Source organism: Hypanus sabinus, chromosome 15, assembly GCF_030144855.1.
Source record: "Hypanus sabinus isolate sHypSab1 chromosome 15, sHypSab1.hap1, whole genome shotgun sequence".
NCBI classification, from domain to species: Eukaryota; Metazoa; Chordata; class Chondrichthyes; order Myliobatiformes; family Dasyatidae; genus Hypanus; species Hypanus sabinus.
The window spans coordinates 69,675,908-69,697,807 of record NC_082720.1 but is presented as its reverse complement, the minus strand read 5'-3'; the positions used below and the strand labels follow the sequence as shown (position 1 = coordinate 69,697,807).

General features: G+C 41.3%; 1 protein-coding gene across 1 annotated transcript in view; it reads left to right on the top strand.

Moving 5' to 3' along the window:
* fat2 (FAT atypical cadherin 2) overlaps positions 1-21,520 on the top strand; it is a 102,587-nt gene extending 81,067 nt beyond the window's left edge. The window contains exons 18-23 of the mRNA XM_059990504.1: positions 1,554-2,358; positions 3,441-3,595; positions 7,984-8,431; positions 9,274-9,427; positions 12,089-12,660; positions 18,460-21,520. Coding sequence (XP_059846487.1) covers positions 1,554-2,358; positions 3,441-3,595; positions 7,984-8,431; positions 9,274-9,427; positions 12,089-12,660; positions 18,460-18,965 — 2,640 coding nt within the window. The 3' untranslated portion in view covers positions 18,966-21,520. The remainder of the gene's footprint in view (positions 1-1,553; positions 2,359-3,440; positions 3,596-7,983; positions 8,432-9,273; positions 9,428-12,088; positions 12,661-18,459) is intronic.
* Positions 21,521-21,900: the final 380 nt, after the last annotated feature.

The window sequence follows — 21,900 nt, the reverse complement described above, 5'->3', positions numbered from 1 at the left end:
GGGATAAGTTTTTTATGCAGAAAGTGGTGAGTGCGTGGAATGGGCTATGGCAACAGTCGTGGAGGCAGATACGATAGGATCTTTTAAGAGACTGTTGGATAGGTACATGGAGCTTAGAAAAATAGAGGGCTATGGGTAACCTGAGGTAATAAAGTAAGTATATGGTCAGCACAGCATTGTGGGCCAAACAGCCTGTATTGTACTGTAGATTTTCTATATTTCTATGTTTCTAATCCATAGTAGGATAATAACCATAATAGAATCAATGAAAGACTGCACCAACTGGGGCATTCAACCAGTGTGCAAAGGACAAACTGTGCAAATACAGAATGAACGAAATACTAATAATAAATAAATAAGCAATAAATATCAAGAACACGAGATTAAGAGTCCTGGGAAGTGTGTCCATAGGCTGTGAGAACATTTCAATGAGGAGGCAAGTGAAGTTTAGTGAAGTTATCCCCTCTGGTTCAAGAGACCAATGATTGAGGGGTAATAACTATTCCTGAACCTGAAAAGGAACTTCATGTCTGTGAAGTCAAGTGTGAATGTATCACATCAATGTTTAAGAGCAATAAGTTTACATTTTATACCCTTATGATCTAATGCGGGTGGTGATGAATAAACATAAGGCAATCTCTAAACTTCTTCACTTTTGGCAGTACTATTGACCCATACCACTGATTGTGCAGAAGATGAATTTTGTTGCAGCAGACAGCATTCCTACAGCCTGTTCAGGCACATTTTAACTGGCATTATTACAACAAAGCAAACAATGCCACTTATGTCTCCCAACTTAAAACCTTGCCTCACTTTTATGCATTTAAAATTCTAATATTTCGGTACGGTCATCACTTTCTCAAAACATCCTTAGTTTAGTAAAGATACAATAAGACTTTGTTTGATATTTCTGTGAATTCATTTCACCAAATTTTACAAGCAGAACGCATTCTGAATGGAAGGGGATTAAAAGCTGGGTTATAATATTGTTGATTTACAAAGCGAAAGCCTCAATGATTTGGGTACGGTCTCATTTTGCCACATGTTCAGAACTGCTATACAGAACATTTACTCAATAAATCCTGTCTGAGCTTCAACAGCGAGCAGATAGTGAGGGTTGTATAGCTGCAGGGAGCTGTAGCCTCAGCCAGCTCCATCTTGGGTAATAAACTCTCTACCATCAAATGTATCTTGGAAAGAGCAGCATCTATCATTAAGGACCCTCAATACCCAGGACATGTTCACTTCTCATTACTACAATCAGACAGGAGTTACAGAAGACTGAAGATACACACTCAACATTTTAAGAGTAGTTTCTTCCTCTCCGCCATCAATTTTCTAAACCCATGAACACTACCTCACTATTCTGCTCTCTTTTTGCACTACATATTATACATATTTCTAATTTATAGTGTATCTTACGTATTGCTCTGCACTGTTGCCACAAAACAACAAGCTTCACGCCATATGTCAGTGATAATAAACCTGATTTTGATTCAGATTCCTAGCACTGAGGGGATGTTTTTTAAAAAAGTATCTTGTGCTTTCTTCAGGTCACAGACAGTGGCTGGCCACCTTTGTCATCCTCATCTTTTATAAACATCCGTGTAACCAAGGAAAGTCGCTATCCACCATCTGTGCTCCCGCTGGAAGTCTTCATTGTTACTTCGGACAGCGAGTTCCCTGGGGGGTTCGTTGGAAAGATTCACGCAACAGACCTTGACCTACACGACACTCTCACATACAGCACTGCCCCAGGTTTTGCCCTGAGTAGCATGTTTTCTGTGGGCAGCACAGATGGCAAAGTGCTGGCACTGCATGCCTTAGAGACAGGACACTACCTGTTTAATATCAGTGTCTCTGACCGAAAATTCATCAGCACAGTGGAAGCACAAATACACGTCATGCATGTGACACCAGATGTGCTAGACCAAGCTGTTCTGGTAGAGCTGTCACAGATTACTCCAGAAAAATTCATCAGTGATCATTGGCGGAGCTTTCAAAGGTCCTTAGCAAGTCTCCTGCTGGTTAATAAGAATGACGTTGATCTCCTCAGCCTGCAGCCAGCTCAGGCCTCTTCCAACCTCGATGTCCTCCTGGTGGTAAAGAAATCAGCAGAGTCCTTCTATGAACCAGGGGTTGTGCAGGAGAAGCTCATCTCCTCTACCATGGATTTGAAGAGGAGGGATGAAATTCACATTGTGAGGGTAGTGCACCATTGTTCTGATCACTCCTGCCAGCAACAGCACTGCCAAGCGAACTTCCAACTGGACATGGGAAATGTGTTCACATACACAACCGCCATTCTGAGCTTCATTGTTCCTCAGCATCTACACCAGCGCACCTGCTCATGTCATGGTAAGATGTTTTGGTATAATCATAAAATCAAAGATTCCATATATTTTACTATTTATTCTCAATGTCCTGTGAGCATCTTGTCTGATACTCTCCAGATGCTCACGGAACATTACTCGGCCAAGATGTTAACATATCAATATTTATATTAATACATAATATTCAAACTCCTTAACATATTAAGTGATCCAGATTTGTCTGGACAATTTATAAATCAGGTGTAGATCAATGAGTTCCAAGTGACAGCGGCACAGCCGATGTCTGAACTTCAGGAGCTGCCCAGATCAGCAATCATGCAATGCATTCCTATTAATAGCATTCACAAAATCAGAGAAATGTTATGGTATAGAAGCAGGTTGTATGCCTTCTTGTCTTCGAAGCAGCTGCTAATTGGTGAGCAGCTGCTCCCCTTTCTAACCTATCTAAACCACTCACGTTAAGGTTTATTTAATCAGTCCTCCTCCTTCACCTTCCTGGCTCCATGAAGAGTAACACCAGATTATGCAATGTAAGCTCATAGCTGTAACCTTGCAGTTGTGTGTGTGTGTCTCTCTCCCTCTCCTCTCCCCCTCCACCTCTCTCTCCCTCCCCCGATCTCTCTCCCTCCCCACCCTCTCTCCCTCCTCCCCATCTCTCACTCACTCTGACGCACAACATAAAAAATGTTTAAATAAATTTGAACATACTTTCCCATTCACTCGTTCATTTTAACAGAACTGCTGCACTTGTGCCAGGTTGAATCTGCCATGGGCTCGGTGGCCGTTTTTCCCAGCCTTGACAGTTAAGAAGTCTGTGGAAGTTCACACTGCCTGGTTGGAGCTCACAAAGAATCCACAGATAGAAAGCACAGGCATCTAGCAGCAGAAATGGCAGGTTGATCAAAACAAAAGCCCTTGCCAAATTAATCCTGTGCTAACATTGGACTTTGGGATAAAGCTGTTAAGTTCTGGTAGCCTGGAAATTCTCTATAGAAGTACTGGTTTCAGCCAGAAAATGTGGCCCGTTGAGTAAATGGTGAAAATATACGTAGTTCACCCACGGGTGTTGTCAGCTGAAAATTCATTAAAGATATTGGACTGTTTCAGATTCTTCTCTGAGATTCAGTGGTGGCAGTTACTTGAAGTATCGTTATCTGAGTGAAGAAGATCCAGTGACGACAAAGATTAGCTTCCAAATGAAAACATTGCAAACAGAGGCAGTAGTGATGTACAGCCAAGGAATTGGCTCTATCCTATTAGAGGTAAGATGCATGATCTATTCATTGAAACTGCAAAGACAGATAGACTTCCACTTGTAAGGTGCCTTTCACATTTCGGAAAACCCAGAGAATTTTGCTTTGTCATATAATCACAATTGGAACATAGTTGTTCAAGTGAGGGCTAATGGCATTCAACGTTAGTGATGCAGAAGTCTATAGAAGCAATTTATCAGGGAAAGTACTAACAGGCACTTGCAGAGGTTTGTGTTGGTTCATGGGAATCAGCTTATTTTTATATAAAGCAGATCATATTTGAAAAAAATTAACTCTTCTTAAATCATTGATAGCTATAGATTGTCCTGTGGAGAATAAGTTCTTCAGTTCACCATGTATGTGTATGCTAACCTTTTGTCCATCTGCAGTAAGCCCTTTCACCTGCATTATACTTTGCCTATGTAAGAGTGTGTCCAAATGTTCCTTAAACATAGTGAATCTATGTGACTCCACCTGGCAGTGAGCTACTCTCTGTCTAAAAACGCTTTCCCCTCAAATCCCATTTAAATAATCTAAGAACTAGGAGCAGGAGTCGGTCATCCAGCCTGTTCAGCCTGCTCCAACATTCAATAAGATCATGGCTGATCTGGCTGTGGACTCAGCTCCACCTACCTGCCCTTTCCCCATAACCCTTCCCTTGCGATGCAAACATCTACCTAATTGTGTCTAAAATGTATTTAATGGGGTATCCTCTACCTATCCCTGGCCATGTATTCCACAGATTTACTTTCTGGAAAAATCAATTTCTCCTAATCTGCATCCTAAATCTATTTCCCTGAATCTTGAGGCTATATCCCGTAATTCCAGTCTCACACTCCAATGAAAAGAACTTTCCTGATTCTACCTTATCTATCTCTTTCATAGGTTATATATTTCTATCCTTCTCATTAATCTGAACTCCGGTGAATACAGACTGAGGAGTCTCAATCTCTCCTCATAGGCTAACCCCCCTCATTTTCAGAACCCACTGGGTGAACTTCCTCTACATCACCTCCAAAGCCAGTAAGTCTATCCACAAGGACACTCGAACTGAACACAGTCCTCCTGCTATAGCATCACCAGTACTTTGTATAGTTGCGGCATACAATTCCTGCTCTTAGATGTAATTCCTCTAGCACAGACAGCCAAAGGCCCATTTACCTTCTTAATAACCTATTGTATCTGCAAACCAGCCTCTTGCAGTTTGCACAACAGTATGCTGCAATCTTTCATCATTTAAATAATAATTTGATCTTCTACTTTTCCTTGCGAATCGGATAACCTCACATTTGCCAATGTTGTATTCCATCTGCCTGCTTCTTGCCCACTCACTACCTATATCTTTCTGCAGACTCTCTGGATGCCCTGCATAGTTTTTCCATTCAATTTAGTGTCATCAGCAAACTTAGATATACTATACTCAGTCCACTCTTTCAAATGATTAATTTTCAGTATATCATAAACATTTGAGGGCCCAGCACTGACCCCCCCCCCACGTTACTCCACTCACAACTCAAAGCCAACCAGAGAAGTACCCATTCATCCCAAATTTGTGCCATCTGTCAGTCAATTAATCCATACTATAACCGACAACTCCATAGTTTCTTGTCTTATGGATCATGAGTCTTTTTTTGCGGCAAATGTCTTCTGGAATTCCAAGTATACAATGAGTCCTTGCTGTGTCTGCCCGATGGAACTCCTATTCAGATGTCTCAATGTTTCTTCCTTAATGATGTCTTCAAGCACTTTCTCAACAGGAAATGTTAACTGGCCTATAGTTACCTGCATTTTGCCTACTTCCTATTCAAAATAGTGGCATCATTTGTAGTCTCCTAATCTGCCAGGATCTGCCCAGATTCCAGAGAATTTTGGTTAATCATCACAAAAGTGTCTACCATAACCTCCATTTCTTTCAGTACACTGGGATGCTTCTCAGCAGCACCAGGGGACTTCAGGCTCACTAGTTTGCTGATCATTATCTCTTTAGTGGCAATGATTGTATCAAAGCCCTCATTCTCAGCGCATCCATAACATTTCTCTCTGGCATGTCGGACACAGAATAACCATTCAAGGCCTCAGCCATTTCCATATTACCCAATACTAATTCTCCCTTCTCATCTTCCAAAGGACCTGCATGCAATTTGGTCACCCTTTTCTACTTTATATAATTATATACCTTTAACTATATAATAATGTAATTATATTACATAGTTATAATAATATAATTACAGTAGCATTGATGTTAGTGTATTGCTTTACAGCACCAATGATAACCAAATGGGGTTCAATTCCCGCTGCTGCCTGTATGGAGTTTATACATTCTCCCCATGACTGCATGGCTTTCCTCACACATTCCAAAGACATACGGTTAGGGTTAGTGAGTTGTAAGCATGCTATGTTGGCACGGGAAGCACGGTGGCATTTGTGGGCTGCCGAGCATAATCCCCGCTGATTTGATTTGATTTAAATGACGCATTTCATCGTCTGTTTTTCTTTAAATGTTTATAAAAATTTTTATAGTCTGTTTTTATATCTTATGCTAGTTCACTTTCATAATCTATGTTCCCTTTCCTTATTTATTGTTTCACGATCCTTTGTTACTTTTTAAAGTTTTTTCGGTCTTTGAATGAATGAGCTTTTGGTTTGCAACTTCCTGTACCCAATAATGTGGCCACTGAGTGTATGTTCATGGTCTTCTGCTGCTGTAGCCCATCCACTTCAATGTTCAACATGTTATGCATTGAGATGCTCTTCTGCACACCACCGTTGAACCAGTCTGGCCATTCTCCTGACCTCTCTTGTTAAGAAAGTGTTTTCACCCACAAAACTGCCATTCACTGGGTTTTCATTTTATTTTGTTGTTTGGCACCATTCTCTGTAAACTCTATAGAGTCAGTTGTGCATGAAAATTCCAGTTTCTGAGATACTAAAACCACCCTGTCTGGAGCCAACAAACATTCCACAATGAAAGTCATTTGTTCACATTTCATCCCCATTCTGATCATGTTGACATGCTTTCATCCACTGAGTTGCTGCCACACGATTGGGTGATTAGATAATTGCATTAATGAGTAGGTGTACCTAATAAAGTGGCCACTGTGAATAATTCTTCAGTTACCAAGGCTGGGTATCCTTACCCGTCCTTATTCTCTGTGCTTTTAACTGCAGTATGCTTTTGTTGAACACTATCAAAAAACTTTTCAAAAGTCTTTTCCTGGTCTTCAACTTTCCCACCATATCATTTATGTTCCCAGTCTACACCAGTCAGCACTTCCCACATCCCACTGTAGTCTCCCTTGTTTAGGCATAATACACTGGTTTTAACTCAAACTATTACACACTTATTTGTATGAGGCTCCAGTATGAAGAACCCAAAGCTTTGTTGATTATCCCGGCCAAGCATCTCACAATCTTTGACCCACTACTGCCTGGAAGAAGGTACTGTTAAGTTAAGACTAGGACGGCCCAACTGGGCAACAGCTTCTCCCCCAGGCTCTGAGACTAATGAATTGAATATTCTACCATCACTAGGTCTCGCCACTAGGACGGTGAGCTGTTCGCTGTACTGTTTATCATGCACCTGTGTTGCATTTCACTACATGCATTTTGAATTATATGTTATTAATTGTTTACAGTATAATATTTTGGTTTATGTGCTGTGTGTGATGTATGTTGTGGGTACTCTGTAGTCTGGAGGAACACTGCACTCTTTAATTGTGTGTGTGTGTGTGTGTATGTGTATATATATGTATATAAAATGTGTGTACATACAAATGACAATTAACTTTAACTTTACTCTCACCTCAGACTGTGTTCCCTTGTTTTGATATCCTTAACAAAGGAAAAAGATTCTTAGAATCACCCTTCCTTTCTTGAATCCACCTATCACTTGCCAGCTCTTGCTGCACTGCTTCTTCACTATTTATTTATACATTCTTTTATTTATTTAGAGATTTAGTGTGGAACAGGCACTTCCAGTCCTTCGAGCCGCACCACCCAGCAATGCCCGACAACCCCAACTTAACACTAACCTAATCACAGGACAACTTGCAGTGGCCAATTAACCTAGCCAGTACATCCTTGGACTGTGGGAGGAAGCTGGAGGACCCAGAGAAAACCCACGCCTTCCACGGGGAGGATGTGCAGAGACTCCTTACAGAAGGTGCTTGGTTGAACTCTGCACTCCAGTGCCCCAAGCTGCAATAGCATCTCACTAGCCGCCACACTACTGTGGAGGTTCAATTTACTGGCTGTACCTCTCTAGAAGTCCAAATGAAGCGTTTCAGCCCAAAGTGCTGCGGCTGTTCATTTCCTTTCTTTGAATCTTATTTTCAAAGACCTAATACATTTGTGCAGGACCGTATTTTAAAATGTTTCTCCTTGATTATGTTTTATAGATTATCAGTGGAAAGCTGGTCTTCACATATGCCTGTGATGGGATGACTAGTGTTCTGTCAGTGGACAATGTAACAGTCAACACTGGCCTGTGGCACTCTGTTGTGGTCAAGGTAACCGAGGAGTCAGCAATGCTGGTGCTCGACAGTGTGCACATTGCTTCTGCTGCCCTTTCCAAAGCATGTCGCAGAAATGCATTGCTGTTCTTAGGGGGTAAAGTTCAAGAGAAAAATCTGGAACCCAATAATGACAGAACAGTGACGAGGGAGTTTAAAGGCTGCCTTGGTTCGATTAAATTTCAGAGTGGTAACAGGAGTGAAAAGGAAGGGACAACTGAACCAAACGTGGTTATTGAAACATCTGTAGGAGTTGAAGACTGTTGCCCCTCTGGAATATGTACGAAAGTACCATGTCAAAATGGAGGAATGTGCATTGAAACTCCAACTGGAGGTAAGGAATACACATATTAGCAAAGATAAGACATTTTGCCTGTAGAATTATAGGGCATTTCTGTAATCTTACCTGATAATTGAGTGAGTTAATTTAGTGACCAAAATGCCACAACACAAATGGAATCATTAGCATCAATTGTCTGCTCAGAAATGAAGAACAGAAGCACCATTGATGCCAACAGCCTGCTGGGAGAATTCAATAGATGAAGCAGCATCTGTGGTGCAAAGGAACTGTCAGTGGATTGGGTTGAAACTCTGATTCAGGACTGATAGACCAGTCAGTCCACTGAATCGATGCTAGCTTTTTAAAGATGAATCATATCAATTTTCCATTCCCCTTCCTTAATCCTAGGTGTTTACAAGATGATTTCCTCAAGTAATTTCCTTTCGATATGTTAATGCCACAACCTATAGACTCATGTTGAAGGACTTTACAACTCATGTCCTATTATTTTGTTTTTTTTTCCTTTTTTTTATCTGCACAATTTGTTGCCTTTTACACATTGGTTGTTTGTCCATCTTTGTTGGGTACAGATTTTCATTGATTCTATTGAGGGTTTTTTTGTATTTAATGTGAATGTTTGCAAGAAAATGAATCTCAGGGTAGGATATGGTGACAGATATGCAATTTGTTACTGTGAACTTTGAATAAAAGAAACAGAATGCTGGAAGAACTCAGCCAGCAGATTCTTGTTCCAGATTCAAGCATCTGTAGTGTCTTGTAACTCCAGTTTTGTTGGAAAGGTTGGGATGAAATTAGCAAAAAAAGGGAAAGGAGGTTGCTATAGTGCATCTTATAACAAAATATGTAAACATTATTCTTTCATTTTTAAAATCCAGGATATTTTTGCAAGTGTCCAAAGAACATTCTTGGTGAACATTGTGAACTGATTAATCATCCTTGTCTGTCAAAGCCCTGTTTAAATGGTGGCTTTTGCATTCCACAGAAGAGTGGCTACATTTGTAACTGCACAAAAGAGTTTTCAGGACCAAGGTAAATACTGAATTATATTCCCTGGCTATGTTCTTTCTACCTCCCTATTAATGAAGAGAAGAGATATACATTACAACATACGAAAGAACATCTCTCTCACATCTTAGGCTGCAGGCTATATATGCTTGAAATAAATCACTTCATTAAAAAAAAACAGCATGCTCTTTGTATGCTCTTCAACTGATAATCATGCTAAATGCTTGTCTAACCCCTGCATCAACTTACAGGGCCCATCAACCCTTAATCATTCCAAACAGCCCCCTTTATGAAATCACTGTATCTGATCTACCCATAGCAAATTCATGTGCTGGTTTATTTTTTCTGCAGATTGACATCATTCATTTTACATTTCCATGTCTGTTTTTCCTCAGATTCCTCATTTCTTGGCACTGATTTACAGTGAAGTTTATTTATTATTTCTCACCAAGATTTTTATAACTCCCACCTCTTCAACACCTCCCCCCCATCCCCCCCCAAACTGTGGAAGTAACATTACCTGGACAGTAGTGCTGAAGCTTCTCTGCAGTGAAGGTGACACTTAATACTGTCTCTTATATCTGATTCCATTTTTACTGGTATACAGAGAAAATAAATACAGGTCATTTGGCACAATATGTCTATGGTCACATTTATGAGCTTTCTCTCACCTTCACCTCTACAGCATTCCATAAGACTATAATTCATAGGAGCAGAATTAGGCTATTTGGTCCATCAAGTCTGCTCTGCCATTCAATCATGGTTGTTTTGCTAATCGCTTTCAATCCCATTCTCCTGTCTTCATTATCTTTGATGCCCTTACTTAGCAAAAACCTACCAAACTCTGCTTTAAATATGCCCAATAACTTGGCCTCCACAGCTTTCTGCAGCAATGAATTCCACAGATTCACCACCTCTGGCTAAAGAAATTCTTTCTCATCTCTGTTCTCAATGGACCTTCCTCTATTCTGAAGCTGTGCCCTCTGGTCCTAGATTCTCCCTTATAGGTATCATCCTCTTCACTTCCACTCCATCTAGGCCTTTCAATATTCAAACTGTTTCAAGGAGATCCCCCCCTCATTCTTCTACGAGCTCAGAACCACCAAGCACTCCTCATACATTGACCCTTTCTAATCATACTAAATGTTCTTCATCAACAAGAGAAAATCTGCGGTTGCTGGAAATCCAAGCAACACACAAAATGCTGGAGGAATTCAGCAGGCCAGGCAGCATCCATGGAAAAAAGTATAGTTACCGTTTTGGGCATCATCTACTCAACATTTTTTTTTTCTCCTGTCCTGCCGAAGGGTCTCGGCCCAAAAAGTCAACTGCAGTTTTTTCCATAGATGCTGCCTGGCCTGCTGAGTTTTTCCAGGATTTCGTTTGTATTACCTGCTTTCTCTCAGATGTATTCTCTTTAACTGCAAAAATCCCCATTTCTCACCACTGTTTCACTTAACTTGATCTGTTTGTGATTATTTTGCATTTTTCCCTCCTTTTCTTATTCACCTTCAAACCTTCATGCCAGTAGAATTGAATCCCTTAGCAAATTTCCGTAGATCTCCTGCTTCATCAAAGATAAGAACACAAGGTTCTTCAGTGTTTACTGAAAGCTGACCCCCTCAAGATTTAGTGAAATCTATAGTAATTTTTCAATTGAGGATAACAAATTTTAAAAGGAAAAGAAAGATAATGTCATTTGCTATCTGTAAACAATTTGTCTATCTCAGTATTAGTCATAAGAAAATAACATTAGCCATAATAAATCAGGATTGGAGCAGTATAGAAGTTGGTGGTAGATGCATCGCCGTACAGCACCAGCAATCACTGATTGGGGTTCAATTCCCGCCGCTGCCTGTAAGGAGTTTTTACCTGCTCCCCATGACCTTGTGTTCATGTGATTTCCTCTCGGAGCTCCACATTCGAAAGATGTACCATTAGGGTTAGTGAATTGTGGGCATGTCATGCTGGCACCAGAAGCATGGCGATGCTTGCGGACTGCCCAGCACGATCCTCACTGATTTGGTCTGGCACAAAATGATGCATTCACTTGTATGTTTGAGGTACATGTGGGAAATAACCTTCAAGATCTTTAATTACTTTGAAATTCGTCCAGTCTGAGGTGGCACCTTTCCCAGAAAGATTAGGCTGCTTTCCTCTGAGTTTTGCTATTCATGGCTTTCAATTTTGTTTTATTTTTTTTAAAACATTGCAGAACAGGTCCTTCTCACCCAATGAGCTGCACTGCATAGCAACCCACCTATATAACTATGGCCTAATCACAATGAGAAATTAACCTACTATACTAGTCCATATGTCCCTTGACCTTGGAAGGAAACCAGAGCACCCGGAGGAAATCCTCATGGTGCACGGGGAGAATGTACAAATTCCTTACAGGTGGCACAGAATTGAACTCCTAGCTCTAATAGCATCACATTAACTGCTATGTTGTGGAGGATATCACCGCCCAAGTTTTCTGTCCTCACACTATACAAAGCAGAAGTCATTATGCAACAGGGTAATAATGCCCTGGTCCATTTTCCCTCGCTTAGCCCAAGGGAGCTCCTCTAAGTCTCTGACCAGGCCGAGGCTGGCAAGGACATTTTTTTTTGGAAAATGGTTATGTTAGATCCCCAATGTCACCTCCAAGAAGGCTCCTGATCATTCTTTGCTTTGAATTTCCAGGTGCAACGAGGATGTCAATGAATGTCTGAAGTATCCCTGCTTGAACAATGGGAGCTGTGAGAACATTGACGGTTCCTTTAACTGCAGCTGTGCGCCCGGATACACTGGAGTGTTGTGTGAGGTTTTGGGGAATGAGCAGTTGCGTAGCTCTCCACTGATCAGCAAGTACGAAATCATTGAAATAGCAGGGGCAGTACTGGCCATCTGCATCTTAGTCGCTCTCTTTGTCGCCTTCCGTAAGTTCAAGTCCAAGAAGAAGAAGCAACCTACCTTGAGTGTCCTGGGCAGCAATGAACTTTCTAAGAGTGAAATAACCAAGCACGCTTGCTGTGATTCACATTCATCGGCGCTCATCCCTCTCAACATTCTCAAGGGCTCCACTTACGACCTAAATAAAGACTCCTGCCGTGGGTTTGGACCACAGGTTCAGCCAGATCTCAACACTTTCACTCCAACCCACAAGGGCAGACCAACCGTGGTGTGCAGCGTGGCTCCAAACCTCCCTCCTCCTCCTTCATCCAACTCGGATAATGAATCTCTACCAAAAACCACCTGGGAGTGCGAGTACGAGGGTAAGAGAATTCCGAGTTTCCTCCTATGGCTTCTTTCTATTGAGTCAAGTAATAAGCTTAATTATTCTCATTAAGCTTATTCTCATCAGGCTTATTCTCATAAGACACGTTAGTTGATCTAAAGAGCAAATGATTTGTATAGATCAGGACATTTCCAGAATTAATACATTCAGGGGTCATTTTACTAGGCATACTTGTACACCTGTGCATTAATGCAAATATCTAATCAGCCAATTACGTGGCAGCAGCTCAATGCATAAAAACATGCGGACATGGTCAAGAGGTCCCGTTATTGTTCAGACCAAACATCAGAGTGGGGAAGAAATGGTGGTCTAAGTGACTTTGACCTTAGAATGATTGTTGATGCCAGACAGGGTGGTTTCAGTATCTCAGAGATGGCTGATCTCCTGGGATTTTCACGCACAACAATCTCTAGAGCTTTCAGAGAATGCCTGCACCTAATGAAGTGGCTGCTGAGTGCAGATGTTGAATTACTTAGTCTCGCAATGGGTCGGTGAAATGGTTAGAATAACCAAATGGGTTTAAATGCCCAGAATCATCTCTAAGCCAATCATGCAGCATTCCAACATGCGATAGTAGGTGGAGCAACATTAACTCATGGAGTGTGATGCTTCATGAAGAGGCCAGTATCTTAGCATTGCCGTACTAACATCTTAAAATAATTTTTCTTGGTTTGCTTGTGATAAAATGCCATATTTTGTTAGATTTAAAATGGTGCACAACTCTTGTATTTAAGCTTGAATAAAATTGCCTAATCCTATCTTGATGGGAAAAAAGGCAATTTGATTTTAGGAACATGATTCGGAATGAAATTTGTGGGATGCCTTTAAAACATTCTCTACTTTTACTGTGATTGCCCACAATAAAATGAATCTCGGGGTTGTAAGACCGTAAGACATGGGAGCAGAATTAGCCCATTCGGCCCATTGAGTCTGCTAAGCCATTTCATCATTTGATCCATTTCCGTCATAGACTCATTCTTCTGTCTTCTCCCTGTAACCTTTCATGTCCTGACTAATCAAGAGCCTATAAACCTCTGTCTTGAATACATCTAATGACCTGGCTTCCGCAGCTGCCTGTGACAACCAATTCCACCAATTCCCCACCCTCTGACTAAAGAAATTCCTCCTCTCATCATCTCCGTTCTGAATGGGTATCTTTCGACTCTGAGGCTGTGCCCTCTGGTCCTAGACTCCCCATATAGGAAACATCCTCTCCACATCCACTCTATCTAGGCCTTTCAATATTCAATATGTTTCAATGAGCTCCCCGCCCCTCCCACTCCCTCATTCTTCTGAATTCCAGCAAGCACAAGCTCAGAGCCATCAAATGTTCCTTGTATGTTAACCCTTTCATTCCTGGAATCATTTTTGTGAACCTCCACTGAACCTTCTCCAATGTCAGCACATTCTTTTCTTAGATAAAAGGTCCAAAACTGCTTATAATACTCCAAGTGAGGCCTTGATAATCTCTTATAAAGCCTCAACATTAGAAACTTGCTTTCTTGTTTATATTCTTTATCCTTGGTATATACTATATGGTGACATACACTGTATGTACTTTGATGACAAATTTACTTCAAACATTCAATGTGAGAAGCTTAGAACCAAACTTGTCCCAACCTGCAGAACAGATTCCAGAGAGCAGCACTGAATCAAAGACAGTTCCCATGACACCAATCTCTGCAATTAACTGAGCAGAGTGTGGGCCTGCTGGTATGGATTGTGGACATTCTATGTTGGTGCTGGAATATGTAGTGACATTTATGGGCTGCCCCAAGGTTATCCTAAGGTCATGTTGGTCAGGTTTAATCGGGTTTGTCACGGGTTGCTAGGCGGCATGGCTCGAGAGGTCAGAAGGGCTGTATCACTAAATAAATAAATATATAGATGAATCTGAACCCCAAATAAAATCTATTTGCATTTTCAAATAAAAGACAAAGGGAACTATTTTTATCCTTGCTGTCCGAGAGGTATCCTGGTGGACTAAGGCTTTATGAGGCATTGGTCAGAACACACTTGGACCATTGTGAGCAATTTTCAGCCCCTTAGCTAAGAAAGAATGTGCTGATTTTGGAGAGATTCCAATGGGGATTCACAAGAATGAGCCTATAAATTAAAAGGTTAACATACAAGGAGTGTCTGATAGCCCTGGGCTTATACTCACTTATGTTTAGAAGGATTGTGTGTGGGGGGGGGGGGTAAATCTCATTGAAACCAATTGAATATTGAGAGGTCTAGTTAGAGTGATGTTTTAAGAATGTTCCCTATAGTGGGGGAATCTAGGACCAGAGGACACAGCCTCAGAATACAAGGATGTCCCTTTAGAACAGAGATGTGGAGGATGGTGAACCTCTGAAATTCATTGCCATAGATGGTTGTGGAAGTCACTAGGAGTCTTTAAAGCAGAGTTTGATGGGTACTTGATTAGTAAGAGCATGAAAGATTACAGAGAGAAGGCAGCAGAATGGGGTTGAGAGGGACAATATATCAGCCCAATTCTGCTCCTATGCCTTATGGTCTTATAACTTACCCCACCAATTGTGACCCAGTTCATGAATCTAAGCATTCACTATCATCAGAACCAGTTTGAATGTCACTGTGTAACATTTGACAAATTCACAGAGATACTTTGATAGCAACTCCTAATCTCTGAACTGCGCCTTCCAAGAAAAAGATAAGGACAAGAGATGAATGGAAATGCCATCACCATCCTGAATTAGATTATCTCACCCTTCCTACTAAATCCGGAAATCCTTGCCCAAGAACATTGTTGGAGAACTTTTATCAGAAGATCTGCTGTGGTGTATGAACCAGGATCTTGCCTGGATTAACAAGTTTTAGCTGTAACAGGAGGTTGGGCAAACTTGGACTGTTTTCTCTGCAGTGTCAGAGGCTGTCCATGCTCTATAACACCTACCCAAGAGTAATTGAGGATGAATAATATTGCTAGCCTTGCCAATTGCTTGCAGAACAGGGGTTCCCAACCTCTTTTATGCCACTGACCAATACTATTAAGCAAGGGGTCTGCCTATCCCAGTTTGAGGACCCCTGTTCTAGAATAATACAGCATTTTGAAATCCATCTTTCTGCAGAAGCAGAACAATTGTTTCTTCTTGGTTTTTGCCTCTGTTAAAAGTGACCCTTGGAACTTAACTGAGTCAACTACAGGATGAGCAAAAGTAGGGATCTATTATTTAGGGGAAAAAGATTCTAACTCAGCAAGATCAGGAAAAATTTGCACGTATACAACTCTTTTGAAACATTCCTAAGCTACTTCCAGCAGAACAAAGTGCTTTTCAAATATACTCATCAGGATAATGTAGGAAACATAATGAACCCCACACAGAAGGAAGACTGTTTTATTTGTGACTCTGTCCATTAGGTACAATATTGTGCACTGTAGCTGTGTAGTTAGTTATCTTACACATGACTACTTAGTTATTTGCTTATTAGCCGGTGCCTTAGAGTCAAGGGTAATTTGCTTGACGCCAGTCATATCGGTTCTGAGGTGGCTGATGAAGCCCGAAATCTAACTCAGAAGCTCCCTGATCTTTGCTTTGATAAATTCAAGAGCCATGGGGCACTTGCAACAGCTTGGATATTTTTTTGACAGTTCTTTAATTGTTTCTGCATCATTATTCCACTCCCCACGGCTCTTGGTGTTGGCTGTCTTGCCCGGTCAGGTCCTGTTGACAAATTGGAACTGCTCTTCATCGTTTGTATGAACAGAAAAACGATATTGAAAGAAGAGGAAAAAATGTAAAGAATTGAATAGTGAATATTAAATAAAATATACAAATTAGAGAATAAATTAGGCATTAATGTAAAAGACATAGAGTACTGTGCAATAGTTTTGAGCATGTACCGTACATATAGCTAGGGTGCCTAAGACTTTTGCACAGTACTGAATTTACCAATGTGGAGCATTGAGCAAGCTGCGAATCTGACTGGAGCAAATGATACTGGGAATAGCGAGAGAGGAGCGCTGTGGGAGGGATGTAGGACATGTAGCACAGAAGGGGTGCCAGGGCGGGGGCTGGGGCTGCGGCTGGTGTGGGTGAAGACATGCCCAACCCTGAGCCACCAGGCAAGGTAATTCGATTCCAAACAATTGGTCTTTTGATCATTACAGAACGTCTCTCTGGTGCTGCCTGCTCTATTCTCTTTTTCCCCAACCATGATTCCCCCCTCCCTGCCCCCTCCCACTCTCAGTTCACAGTAGAAACCCATATCAGAATCAGGTTTACAATCACTCACATATGTCGTGACTTTTGCTGCAGCAATACAGTGCAATACATAAAATTACTACAGTGCCATGCAAAAGTCTTAGGCACCCTAGTTATATATACATGCCTAAGACTTTTGCAGAGTACTATAAATTTTAAAAGGGAAACTTTTTAGATGCTGAACAAAGAAATTAAGGCAGAATGTTCAACACAAACTAGACTACAAACATCTGGGATTTTTCAGGCCTTTACAACATGTGGATATGTCGATGGAAAGGGCAGATTGGTTTATTGGGAAATATTGGAAAAGTTCAGTTTTATTACACTGGAGTCTAAAAGAGTAAGATGTAAATTATAGAATATTGAACACTGCAGCACAGTACAGGCCCTTCAGCCCACAATGCTGTGCTGACATTTTAACCTGTTCCTGCTGCTCTCCTTTGGTCAGAGTTGACCATGGATATCGCATCCTAGCTGTCTACATAATACCCAAGCCAGGGCCACATGATATGGAGAGCAAGCAGTTGCTGATGCACCAGGCTCCCCCTGCAGCTGGAATGGCAGAGGCTGATACAGTTTGGCACCAGTGGCCTTCCCATAAGTGAGTGTAGCTGAAAGGCAACAGAGATTTGAGATCAGTGTTTTCCTTCTCCTAGATGCCAATTCCGGCCGACGAGTTGTGTGTCCAAAACGACTGGTTTCAAGGCACCAGTAACCCTCCTTTGCCTCCTCTCCTGTCAGTAGAAATGGTTCCACCAGGTTTTGCAGCTACGCTACATATGAAAATCAGAAGCTGGCCTTGGTTGGCAGAGGCTATTTGAGTCGCAACCATTGGCAGCACTGAATAGGTAGTGTAAGCTTATTCCCTTTCCCAACCCAGAAATAACAACCTTCAGGAACCTACTCTAAGATTAATCTAACCCTTCCCTTGCTCATAGCCCTCCATTATTCTATCATCCTTGTGTTTATATAAGTCTCTTAAATGCCCCTAATGCATCTTCATCTACCACCATCCCTGCCAACGCGTTCCACCCAGTCATCACTCTCTGACAACACTGTGCAGTCTTACTTTTTCTGCAATACACACAAAATGCTGGAGGAACTCAAAACGCCAGGCAGCATCTATAGAGGGGAATAAAAATGTCAACTTTATGAGCCAAGACCCTTCATCAGGACTGGAAAGGAAGACAGCAGAAGCCAAAAGAAGGTGGTGGGGGGGAGGAGTAGGAGTACCAGCTGGCAGATGAGGTGTAGGATCAAGTGAGGAGCAAGGTGGGTGGGGAGAGGGAGATGAAGTAAAAAGGGGACAGGTAGAAAAGGTAAGGAGCTGAAGGAGATGGAACCTAATAGGAGAGAGAGCAGTGGATAAGCAACCGTTTTAGTCCCCTCCATTGACCTGCCTGACTTGCTGAGTTCCTCCAGTATTCTGTGTCCACAAGATTTCCAGCACCTGCAGAATCTCTTGCGCTTATTCTTTCTGCAGTGCCTGGTGATAATCTGTGTGGAGGTAGAATAATTACATTAACATTTCTTTTTGTTTGAAATTTCAGTCTACCATGGTGACCCTCCAGTCTGGCCTCCGCAGCCTGAACCCTCAAGAACACATGAATACCCACATAATGAAGGAAGGGAGGAGAATCTCCAACATCCAATGGGCAATGAACATTTTGACACCTTCGATGGCTTCCCATTCCCCCTGGACCACCGCCCCAAATGGAGCAAGCGAGCACCTCTGCCACCACAGTACAACGATCACGGGCTGGAGGACTTCCCCGATGGCAGTCCGATGCCTTTGCTGCCATCCCGCTGCCAGAATGAATACACTGCCATCAGCTACTACCCGGCGGAGCTGCTCAAGGCCCAGCCGCCGGGCATTCCCCCCCAGCCAGGGTACCAAAAGGTTCACGTTCGCCTCAGCGTTGCCCAGCCATCCTACGCAGAGTGCGGACCCATGCACGCCCAGGGCATGACGCCCCACTTGGTGATCCCCACCTGTTATGAAGACTCTGATCTAATGGAGAGTGACTATGGCAGCTGCGAAGAGGTGATGTTTTAATCTGAGGACTTCTTCACGACTCTTATCATGCACTTTGAGACTTTTCAGAGCCACGATCTGCAAGATCACCCTCACATTGGGTCTGAGTAGAAAGGGTAATTCAACACTTTCTGGACAAGGGGGGTAATTATTAGTGTCCCAGGCTGACCGGTCCTGTGACCACATGAGTGCAGAGCTGCAGATTGGGCAGAACATTGACGTTGTATGGACATTGTCCAACTGAGAAACACCCCGTCGAAGACTACCAGGAAACTGAGAAAACAAATGCAATATTGTAACTTTTTCAGTTTGTAAACTTTGAGATTGTGAAAATTTGGTCTTCTGAGTACTATGCAACTATAATCTATCCCCAACCACAAAAGTATTGAAATAGTAAGAGTGTGGAAAATATTCTGTATGCCATCTGTTTGCTAATGGATATTTGCATCAGGTATGCTATTTGTGGTTATGCACGTTTGAAAGTATCCTGAAAGCCGGTTTAATACTTTTCATGTTTGACTGTCACAATTTGAATTCAGCATGTTTTTGTGTGATTGGTTTGTGATAATGTTTATAATGTTGCAGTTGATTATTAATTTTACCCTGTTAATTTTACATGGGGCCTGAATGCAATCAGTGACAGTCTTTACCTTGAATACAATCTTTACTTTCAATCTACCTGACCAGGGAATAAACATTGGTCTTATAAATTTAGAGAGAAAAGACTCCATTCCCCAAGTCTTGATATTCCTTCATGCATGCAATTCACAAAAATAAGCATTAATTATTAAACATTGCATAATTAAAGTTAAGCCTTATTTATTGCTTTAAAAGCAGGCTTCCCACATAAAGGACAAAGATGTGATAAAGCAGATGTATTACTGTCCAATATCCATTTCAATCAATTGGCCAGTGAGCAAGTTATTCACATGTGTGGGAACAGGTTTCTGAGATGTGGAGAGCATTTTTATAAAAGGAAAGGATTATATTTACATCATGAATTCATCACAGAGGTGCAGTTTAGGGAAATACAGGCATATTCCTGCATGTCAGAGCTGGTGAGAGTAGATAAAAGTGAGAACCTCTGAACCTTGGGGAAAAGTCACAAACAGAATGAACTTCAAACGAGTCAGCTGAAGGAAAAGGAGTTCTCACACAGCAAGATAAAGTTATCATCAGAAATCGGACAGTATTCCAATGTGCAACATACTTTTAAAAAAGTAGTGCCTTCTCCTTTGCTTGAGAGAGAGGAGCATTTGTGCTTTCCTAGATACTTGTTAATCCAGCATTCCTCTCAGCCTTGGAGGAGTACCTTGCTGCTGTCTTGGGGCACTTTAGACAAGGACTCAACTCTGGCCTCCAGTAACATCAACTCTGGCTCATTTAGTAGTATAGTCACTTCAGAAGCAGAATGTTCTTGGTTCATATCCCACCTCGAACATCCAGGCTGACTTAGATGAGACATTCAAACAGAACCTGTCCACTTCCTGTTCTGTAGACAAGATGGTGGCCACACTACAGAATTAACCTCAGTATCCTGACCAATACTTATCCCTAACTCAATATTACTCAACAACATTGTTTTGCAATCAATTTCTGTGATAAGAGTAACGGTTGTACAATTGGTTGCTGCATTTCTTGCTTTTCACAGTGACCACATTTCCTAGCTGAAAATTATCAGGCACGACATAAAAGCAAACCTTTCTTTCTTTCTATGTTTCTTGTCCTGACTTGAATGGTATTATACTGGATTAAAAAAAATGGTTGCACTATCTACATACTCGAAGAATTACTGTTCAGAACTTGATGTATCAAAATAAAACTTTCTTGAATCCAGATTGATGCAGAAACATTCAGTTAATATGTCCTGGATCTCATTTTCAGCAACTGGCATCTACAGTTTTATTGCACATTGAACCAAGACTTCTTTAATGTAAATACAGCCTATAATTAGTATTACACACAGTGATACGAACTGTCAAAGGCTTGGACCTACAATATCTGATATACCAGGATCATCTATATTCATTACCCTCCATTCCATTCAAACCACTGGCCTCAATTAGGCTTTGAATGTAAAGCAGTCTCCCTTTATGCTATAGTTTTCTGCCTGAAGACTGATGTATAAAATTGGCTATTGTGTTTGAAGGCCACAAGCTAGAGACTGTCTTTCAAAGTTGTGTATTTTATGAAGGGGAGGGAGATCTTGAACTGAATTCTGTGTCTGCAAAGGTTCATGACAAACTGTGCTACACCAGAATGAGTCTTGCATGTGAAGGTGATGTGGAGTGATCAACTATCAGAAAGAGCCAAATTGCTGGTCAAGCTGAATTGAGTAAGAGTGATTTCAAAGTTGTAGCACATCTTCATTCTCGCTGGTATCATTATGCTAAAATGTGCTATCTAAACCATTTTAATAAAATGTGAGCATATTGCCCAGTCAGGAGTGTTAAATATACTATATAATTGTAACAGTGTGTTGTACTGCATCCACGTAATTCAGCAATGAACAATACGCTGATTTCATTATCTAGCATATTTGGCATCATCAATCTCTAGGCATGTTTTATTTGTGTGGCCAGTGTGTAACATATTGTTTCTCTGTATGTTTGTAAAGAAAGTGTTTCTTTCTTTTAATTTTGTAATAAGTTCAATAAAATGTGTTTTTATTTTGATTACAGATCTTCAAATTCTTGTTTTTTATTTATACTGTTTTTCAGTATAAATGACTCAACACCAGTAAAACTTTTGCTTATGTACAAAAGGAAAGTGAGGAGACAAGTGTTTATACCTCACATAAGTGAGGTAGATGGCAGCCAGCCTGGGGAAAGTGTTGGGGGCAAAAAAGGAAAGCAGGGATGTCAAGTCCTGCCAGAAGGCTACAGCTTTGGCATTAGCTTTGGAGGGTTCTGTGCCTCATTGTCCTAGAGCACCATATTGGCTGGAATCAGGGCTG